Raw genomic sequence first — 10,022 nt, 5'->3', positions numbered from 1 at the left:
TTCATGTGTAGTTCAATATGGAGTAGCTCTAGTTACATTTATATATCAACTATAAGCCCCCGAGACCTAAAACTAGATCTTATTGTCTTATCTGTTTAAGTGTGAACAATTTATTATTTATTTATTTATTTATTTACTGGATTAATTGATTTTCGGATGTTGTTGAAATGTTTGATGAAATAAAAAGCCTCTTAAAATGTATTTAGTCAATGACCGGGTATTTCCAGGGTCAGATTACAATGCGTACCTACGTGAATAACATTTACTGTATTTAGTATTTATTTTTATTATTTTCAAGCGAGAGGTTGTGCCACTAGACCTCCCGTCAATGAAATGTTTGCAGGGAAGGTTTACATGAAGTACATTTAAATTACTGTTTTCACTTCACACTGTAAAAAAAAAACCTTTTTGTCCTCGAAACTGTCAATTCTCTCATCTATTCGTGGGAAAAAGACAACATTTCCTTTCTTGCTGGCTATTGGTCAATTTGTGATTCACACGCTGCAGTATTTAGGCGGATTCTGATTGGATATTACACCAAAAGGTTTGATATCTGGATTGGCTGGGGATGACGCGGACTTTTAAACTGCAAAGCTTTAAATAAGCTGGCTAAACAAACCACTTTTAGTACCCTGTCTGCCATGTCTCTGATACAGTACAGTACAGCGTGTTCTGCTGTCAGTACTGTCTGCTACCGACCGTCCCAAGCCCTCGATTCTCCGGTCACTGTACAGCACACACTGACCCTGGACAGTTTGCGGACAGCCCTCGTTGTTCACGAGAAGGACAGAGAGCAGTGCTCGTTGAACAGTCCGGACACAACCCGCTTCAAAATCCCTTTTCGCGGGGGGTTTTTGTTGTCTTTTTGACAAGGGGGCTACAGCCAAGTGCCAAGCTGGGCACCAGGTCCCCCCCCCACCCGAAGCTTAAAAACTATCTGGAATTTTAGTTAGTTCACTTTGTGCACGTAGGCTCGACCTAACCTTAACGTACTAGACTAATAGCCTTAAACATGTCCGCTAACTTTACTGTCAATTGCTTTATCAGTCAAAAGTCAGCTTTATTGTGCAATTCTTCACATGCACCGACATACAAGGGAATCGAGAGGACGGCTTCTCATTCAACCCACGGTGAAACAGATAAAGTGCACAGGCAACAACAGATAAGAAACCATACAATTTAAACATTCAGATTACACAACAGACAATAAAATATAAAAATATTGACAATAATATAAAATATACAATACATTGGTAGTGCAAAAATGACGATTATGGTAATGGGCAGCAGAAAAATAAAATTAAAAATTAAAATTTGTAACAGTAACAGTGCAAAAGAACAGTCAGTAAAAAAACAGTAAATAAATACATTTTAATCAATGTGGTATGTGGTGATAGTAATGGTAAAACTAATAATAATAGTAGTGCAGGAGACAGTTTGTCCAGAAGAAGAACTGGGACAAAGACATGTGCTGAGACAGGATATTTTAGTTGCAGTTAAACATTAAACTGTCATCAAATGTGATTGACTGTAAATGACCCATACGCTTTATTAAATGAACAGTGAGCTTTCAGGTTTATAATAGGCTAAACTTGATGTTTTCTTGTTGCAAAAGGAACTCAAATCAGCGATACTTCTTATGTTCATGTGATGTATTTCCCATAGATCTGCACTCTGCCTGAACTGCTGGCCTTTGTTCTAAACAGTCTGAAGAGAAAACGAAAAAGAAACGTCTTGGCACACGGCTACAATTTTCTGTCCGTGGCTCAGGAGGATCGGGATGCGGATCACTTCAAATTCCAAGGAGATATCACTCAAAGCGCTGCCTACATCCATGGCAGCGACCTGTGGAAGAAAGTCACAGTACGTCTCGGCACGGACATCACAAGGTACCTGTTGGAAAGCTGCTCTGTTTTTGTGGCGGTCCCGCCTTCGTGTGTTTTCCAGGTGTGCGGTGTCCCCGTCTATGACAGAGTGTCCATGACTACTGCCTCCGTTGGATTTTCTGTCCAGCCTCGGTCCAGGACACGTAACGCTGCTCAGATTGAAAGGTATCGAGCTGCAGGGACCTCAAAAAGGAGACAGGAAGTTGAGAATCCTACTGTCAGCAGGAAGAGGAACAGAATGGATTTAAGGGTGAAAAAGGGGAAAAGAAAGAGAGAAACTGATGAAATTATGACTTGTTCGGGAAAGAGGAGGCGGGTAGGACAGCGAGAACCCACACACGAACAGGTTTGCCATGAAACGGTGGAGGAAGGGCAGCCCATGTTTGTGGAACCAAACCAACTATCTATAAAGCCTTTGGAAAATGGCACTCCTGGTTCCAAACAGCCTGCTGAACTGCAAACAGCCACACTTCCCTTAGAGGGAGGACCCAGTTGGAGATCAGGGATTTTCCCCCCTTTGCCTCCCTCGCAATGTTTTATCCGCACACTGGGATTCCTTTACGGGGGGAGGGGCATGCGTGGCTTCCTTCTCAACAGGAAGAAGAAGAGCGCTGATGGATGCAGAAGACTACAAGGGCAAGATCTGGTGCGAACAGTGTTCTTTGAGGGACTGGCGTATCTGAACGGTGTGGAGAGGAAGCCAAAGAAACTCCCCCGGCGCTTTTTTAACATGGTCCCCCTGTTCAGTCAGCTGTTGCGTCAACACAGGAGATGTCCCTACAGCAGAATACTGCAGAGGATGTGCCCACTGGTGGAGGAGAGAGATGGAGGACAAGGGGAACTGAGCACCCTCTTGCCTCAACACTGTGCACCTCACCGGGTCTACCTGTTTGTCAAGGAATGCCTCTCGGCTGTGATCCCGCAGGAGCTGTGGGGCTCCGATCGCAACCGACTTCATTTCTTTGTCAGGGTCAGGGGCTTCTTGTACAGCGGCAAGTTTGAGAAGCTCTCACTGGCTGAACTGATGTGGAAGATGAATGTGAACGACTGCGATTGGTTGAAGATCAGCAAAACGGGTAAGATTGTCGCAGGTGGTACAGTTTTTCTCCTGCTACGTGTATTTTGGCTGACGTAACTAAACCACTCTCTTCTGCAGGCAGGTTCCCGCCCAGTGAGCTCTCATATCGGACACAGATCCTGGGTCAGTTCCTTGCTTGGCTACTGGATGGCTACGTAGCGGGCCTGGTTCGAGCCTGTTTCTACGTCACTGAGAGTGTAGGCCAGAAGAACGCCACCAGGTTCTACAGACAGGAAGTCTGGTCAAAACTGCAGGACTTGGCCTTCAGGTACACCCGCATACACACACACACACACCACACACACACACCCACACACACACCACACACACACACACACACCTGCAAAGGCTCTTATTCGTACAGTCGTGCTCACACAAACTCACTCTCTGTGATTTAGGGGTCACCTCTCTAAGGGTCAGATGGAGGAGTTGACGCCGGCTCAGGTGGCGTCCCTCCCCAAAGCCACCGTAATCTCCCGCCTTCGCTTTATTCCCAAGACTGATGGCATGAGGCCTATCACACGAGTCATAGGAGCAGATGCCAAAACAAGGGTACATTTTGATTCAGCGTTCATTGTGGTTCTCTCTTACATATCCACTGTGTGTTATTACATGTTGTGAGCGTGTGCACGTATTTTTAGGTCATTTCTTTCCCCCTGCAGCTCTACCGAGGGCGTGTCCGGGACTTGCTGGATATGCTGCGGGCCTGTGTGCGCTCTACTCCGTCCCTTCTGGGCTCCACAGTGTGGGGGATGACGGATATCCACAAGGTGTTGCGCTCTATATCTCCGGCCCAGAAAGATAAGCCACAGCCTCTCTACTTTGTGAAGGTTTGTTTTATCCTTATTTAATTGTCCTAATGTTAGTGATGTATTTTGTGTAGTCCTACTCATCCATTTTGTAATGATATTGCTACAAAAAGCATCAACCTGTACTTTTGACACACTTAAATGGCAGGAGTCTCAAACTTGTCAATTTGTCAACATTTTCTATACGTTTTTATATGATCGTTTTATATAGTCTTTGTTGTTCGAGGCCAAATGAAGGCCCGAACGCTGCTCTCTTCTCTCGTCTTAGCAACCCTTTGCATGCATTTGTGGGCACCTTTGACCTTAGCCATTATACTGTGCCAAACGAAATACCTTTCTTAAAATATAATTGTGTTAGTTAACATTAAAATTAAAGACAGCTTACCACAAATATGCAAACAGACAGAAATATTATAAAAATATCTCTAAAAAAAACAACAACCTTTAGTTTGTGTAATACATTCAACTCTAGCACACTTAAAACTAATTTTTTTGTTAAATGCTTAATGTTTTCCTCCTTCATGTATTAATTCTGTCTTTTCTCTGTGTTTAAGGTGGATGTGAGTGGAGCCTTTGAGAGTCTGCCTCATGACAAACTCTTTGAGGTGATTGACCAGGCTCTATCGCCCGTCCAGGACGAACTATTTACCGTCCGCCGCTACGCCAAAATCTGGGCTGATTCCCACGAGGGTCTGAAAAAGGCCTTTGTTAGACAGGTACCGTCATACACACATACTGTACACAGTATGCTCCTGTCTATATATCTAGACATACACACACACACACACACAGTATTTGACCCAGGTAGAGAGTTTCTTATGTTTGTTAATACAGGCAGACTTCCTGGAGGATAACATGGGATCCACCAACATGAAAGGGTTTGTGATGTCACTGCAGAAAAGAAGAAAAGTTCATCACGCCATTCTGGTAGAGCAGGTGAGCGTGACATCCCCTGATATTTCTTTAGGTGAATAAATTAAAAGCTCAGGTTAAGATAGGTGTAAAAAAAAAACCTCTCTTCTCTCAGCACTTCTGCTCAGATCTTCATGGCAGAGAGGCGTTGCAGTTCTTCACCCAGATGCTGACCGGCAGCATTGTTCAGTTTGGGAAGAAGTAAGCAACTTTAAACAGGCCGACATGTGAGCCGCTTGTCGTAGCTTATTTGTAAATGTTAACACATTCAAATAACTTTGTACATGATTGAGTTTATACAACATCATCATAAATGTTCTGTGCACAATTCCTGTTTAATTTGCCCCTTTTTAGTTGCAGTTTGATTTCTCTGTTTCAGGACATACCGCCAGTGTCGAGGGATTCCTCAGGGCTCTGTTGTGTCCAGTCTGCTCTGCTGTCTCTGCTACGGTCACATGGAGAACACCCTGTTCAAAGACATTGCTGTAAAGAAAGGGTACAGCCGACTGCTTTCACTCAACTGGCGTTGATGTGGTAACACATCTGCAGCAGCAGAAGGCAGTGTTTCTGTATCGTAGCTCCGTTTTGTTTACTGTATGTGTTATTTTCTCTCTGTGTGTCCTGTAGATCTCTAATGAGGCTGGTGGATGACTTCCTTCTGATCACGCCAGAATTACACGAAGCACAAACCTTTCTCAAGTATGACACACACCAGGTTTTTCACACACGGTCCATGTGACACAAGGGCTCTCAACCAACATTTATTTCTGACTTTACAAGTGGGACCATATTCATTTGTTGCTGAGTGCAATTGGCAGCCATTACTTTTTCTCAGCAGTACATTTTTACTGGAAACCATACGAGATACTTTGATATAGAAGGCTGCAATATCATATCATATTGCAGTTTCCGCAGAACCCAACATGAGTGAATAATAATCTTTATTTGTAGATCACTTTTTTAATCCAAGTTATGAAGGCCTTTAAACACAACAGCAAATTAAAATGAACAAATTCTAAAATTTAATCAAATGCATTAGATTTTATAATATAGACGAAAACCACTTCTAGTAATATGAAAAATAAAATGAAGTAAAGTGAAGATATAAGACCTTTGCTCTAGTCACGTACTGGCTTGTATGGTACTAAAGGGTCAGGATTATGGCAAGGGTCCTAAAAGTAACCGATAAGGACATTCCTGAAACACAGCCAGTGTAAGGAGGCTGGAAGGGAAGTGATGTGACCACACCTCTTAGTTAAATTAAAAGCCTGGCAGCTGGGTTTTATACAGTCTGTAGTCTAACAATAGGTATTGGATTTCACAAGACTGTCGTAATAATCAAGGTGTGAGGAGATAAAAGCATGCAAAATGGACATTTACATTTTAAATTTACATTTAAAAAAAGAAAGCATTTTTGAAATATTTCTAACATGATTAAACATGATTTCAAAAGCTTTGTGATACGCTGCTCAAAAGTTAAATTTGACGTGAATTTAAATTAAAAACTATTAAATGAAAAAACACACTCCAAATTACATGCAACAGGCTGGATCTGCTCCAACAGGCTGGATCTGCTCCAACAGGAAACAGATAGATATGGCAGGATTTGTTTATTGACATGCTGGGACTCATTATCAAGAATATCACCACTAATCTCATTCAGTAGTAAGTAGAATTACACGTGGTTCAAGTGTGTATACCATCTTCTTAAAACCCCCGTTTTCCACGACACTGTACGGTCGTAGGTCCTTACATATGAAGACGGCCACAGACTCCGTTATCTTTGGTGCGTGGGCAGAGTTTCCACGTGGATCTACATATGGAAAGGAGACACAGATTTAACATAGACATGATGGTGAATCTTTCATCTAGCAGTCGATAATGGCACTTGCACGTTGTTTGTAGGATCTTGCTGGCCGGGGTACCACAGTATGGTCTGGTGGTCAACCCGCAGAAGGTGGTGGTCAACTTTCAGGCGTCGGAAAGCGTGGGCTCTTTCCCCGGGATTCGTGTGCTGCCCCCTCACTGCCTGTTTCCCTGGTGTGGACTTCTGCTGGACACGCACTCACTGGACGTCTACAAAGACTATTCTAGGTGAGACATCGTAATTAGGCTGTAGAATTATTGACTCGTGTGCGTCTTGCGTGACAAACTTTTGGAAGCCTTTATGGCTTCTTGTAAGATGAGTGGAACCCCCCGCCTCCCTGTACTTTGTATCTACTCATAAACATTCTTAGAAACTACTCACAGTCTAGCAAGGATGGTTAATATTATTGCATAGAACACAGTAAAAAAAATCTCCATTTTGTAATGGCAGATTCTCATTACTGCTGCTTTTTCTTCTTTGTTTACCTCTTACTTTCCTTGTGTCACAGCTATGCAGGCCTGTCTTTACGCTACAGCCTTACTTTGGGCTCTTTCCACTCAGCCGGACAGCAGATGAGGAGGAAACTGATGGCTGTCCTCAGACTCAAGTGCCATGCCTTGTTCTTGGACCTGAAGGTCAGGGAAATAAGGGTTCAAAAGTTTTCAAAATCCTAAAAATTCTCGGATCAAATGATGGTTGTTTCTTTCAATGAAACTGATAGAAATGCATATGGAAGGTTTATTTAACAAGAAGCTAAGATTCTGACCTAGTTAAAAACAGGTCAGATCTTTATCCCTGTAATCACTCTTCTCTACCAAGGTTTAGGTCTTCTGCTCTGTTCAAAAGGCCCTTGACCTACAATCAGCTGCAAAACAAACATACATTAGCTGTGTCCCAGTTAAGGCAGAGGTTACAAACCAGAACCTGCACTTCCTCTATCAAATCATACGGTCGGATGCCGTTTATCAACATATGGAGCCAATTACAAGGGTGGCCAGCTGGGAGTTACCCTCCAACGGCAACAAAGTGGTAAATGACAGTTGTAAACATGTCAAGTTCCACGATATCCACGAGTTAATGAGTCATGATTATCCACACAAAATGGACAAACGGTGTAGCAGATAGTAAATATCAGCGTAATATAAAGGTACAGAAGATATAACTAGTTAATAATACATTTGTTATATATCGTGTACAAATATATTAAAGATAGTGTGCCTCAAGTTGACCTTTTCATGCACATAGTTTGATTGAGAAGTCTCAGATTCTATTCAGTCACTCAATTTTGAAAATGATCATGTTCCTTTCCCTTCTCAGACCAATTCTCTTGAGGCAGTCTACAAGAACATCTACAAACTGGTGCTGCTTCATGCACGCAGGTGAAGAGAGTGATCTTACTTTTGACTCTAGTCAGTAGTTTTTTGCTGTTGCCATAATATGCACACATTCCATTATCTATGGTCTGTTCATTTGTATAACTTCTTCAGATTGTATAAATTAAATGGGAACTGCAAATAATTTGTTTCCATTACCCACCTGGAGTGACATAAATCAGGAACTTTACACACTGTTGACTTCCTCTCTTGCATGCGTTCACAGGCCTTGACTTAATAAATGGGCGTGTAAAGCTACAGTAAAACTGCTATTTAAATAAGCACAGGGATGGTTGTCAGTCAATACCTGCACTCAGCTGAAAACTAATTGTACCACCTTTTATCTCAGACTGTAAATGTCTGAATAGGCGGGGCTTGTCTCTTTGATGTTTTTTGTTTTTCTCTGTAGGTTCCATGTGTGTGCCCAGAGTTTGCCCTTCGGTCAGACTGTTGCTAAGAACACCATGTACTTCCTGCAGATGATATGGGATATGGCCGAATACGCCAGTCAGCTCATCAGGCTCAGCAACAAAGGCAACATTTCCTCTTAGTAGATCTGGAAAAAATAACTAAAGCAATATATACATATATTCATAATTTCTTATTCTCTTTTGTCTTCCCCTCTATGCAGGACTGATTTTAGGCAGCAAGGCCCAGACCGGCATTATGCAGTATGAAGCAGTGGAGCTGCTTTTCTGTCTCTCCTTCTTGCAAGTGCTGTCACAGTACCGTCCTCTCTATAAGGATCTGCTCCCACACCTGCACAAACGTATGTAGCCTCAGGAAACACGTACACTACAGTCTCACACAGAAACTATTCTATGGAAGCACAAGATAACAAGCACCGTTGACATGATGTATTCTTCTAATTATAATAACAATAGGACATTTCATACAAAAAGGTGCTAAACTGCACATATGTCAGTCAGTCCAACTCCAACTGACAGTTATTTTGATTATCGATTAATTTAATGTTAAACATTTTTAATTATTGTTTGATCAATAAAAAACAACAACCATGAAAAGTTTCCACTGCCCATGAGGATGGTCAATAGTCCAGAAAGATCCGGTCCCAAGCCCACAGTCCCAAAGATATTCAGTTTACAATTAACTAACATAAGGAAAAGCTATTGTCATGGTAAGAGGCCATAGGTGGAGATGGATATTTGTTGAAAAAAAGGGTCAATTAAAGCTATCGATATTGTCTTGCTGCAATAAGCAGGTATGAGCTGGTGGAAATTCAAGCACAATTTCATGCCAAAATGAGCACTAAAATTGCTCCGCCTAATCATTAACACTGCACTTGCACTACAGCCGACTTTATTCCTGGAAATTTGAGCCCTCAGTCTTCTTGAGAAAATGTTCCATTAAAACATCTTCAATGCAACTTGCCAGGGAGGCAAAACCCTTTTTATATATGGACTTTGCTCCCCAAACCAACAAATCTAGGGACATGTACAAATGTCACCTTTAATTTGATTTGACTGGTGTTGGACAAAGTTCGAGTAGATTATTTTTTTTCAGTTCACTGCCAAAGAGAAAAAAAACATCTTCCTATTTTTCTTTGTCATCCTCTTGACAGGGAAACGCAGTCTAGAGCGTCGCTTAGGGGACCTGAGGCTGGCCAGGGTCCGACAGGCCACTAATCCCAGGACCCCAGATGACTTCTTGGCCATCCAGACATAGACTACCAGCTGGCCCAAATTACACATCCAAACGCAACCATGACACCCTCCAGCTAAAAGGTATAAATCTCTATCTCTGATATCCATTGGAAATGTAGAATAAGAATGTTATGAAATTAAGTTGTAATAAAGTACTTTTTTTTTGTTTCCTCCTCAGGTTTTGTGTGAGTGAGATGACCAGTGTTTTGAATTTGGATCTGTCAGTGTGCCAAAGAAAGTGTAATGTATCTATTATACAGTACTGGGAAAGCTGCCTGCGCAGAAATAGAAAAGCTGTCCTTAGTCATCTGTAATGAAACACTTAAGTCATAAACACACCCCATAAAACAACAACCACCAGATCAATAAAGATGGATCATCATTAAAAACCACCACTACTGCACTAGCCCCCGTCTCATCCCACAGTTGTTTG

At 42.1% G+C, this 10,022-nt stretch overlaps 1 protein-coding gene across 1 annotated transcript; it reads left to right on the top strand.

Moving 5' to 3' along the window:
* The first annotated feature begins 1,264 nt into the window (after positions 1–1,264).
* On the top strand, positions 1,265–9,986 carry tert (telomerase reverse transcriptase). Its single transcript, XM_035681970.1, has 18 exons — positions 1,265–1,276; positions 1,666–2,962; positions 3,043–3,232; positions 3,363–3,516; positions 3,606–3,794; positions 4,328–4,489; positions 4,608–4,709; positions 4,801–4,886; positions 5,065–5,181; positions 5,313–5,384; positions 6,591–6,779; positions 7,061–7,187; positions 7,399–7,581; positions 7,870–7,931; positions 8,335–8,459; positions 8,557–8,694; positions 9,508–9,670; positions 9,768–9,986. The coding sequence occupies exons 1-17, from the start codon at positions 1,265–1,267 to the stop codon at positions 9,609–9,611; spliced, it is 3,309 nt and encodes a 1,102-aa protein (XP_035537863.1). The 3' UTR covers positions 9,612–9,670; positions 9,768–9,986.
* Positions 9,987–10,022: the final 36 nt, after the last annotated feature.

Source organism: Morone saxatilis, unplaced genomic scaffold (genome assembly GCF_004916995.1).
Source record: "Morone saxatilis isolate NCDOM2014 unplaced genomic scaffold, NCSU_SB_2.0 Contig9, whole genome shotgun sequence".
Classification (NCBI taxonomy): Eukaryota; Metazoa; Chordata; class Actinopteri; family Moronidae; genus Morone; species Morone saxatilis.
The sequence above is the reverse complement of the archived record's forward strand: the minus strand, read 5'-3'. Positions and strand labels throughout refer to the sequence as shown.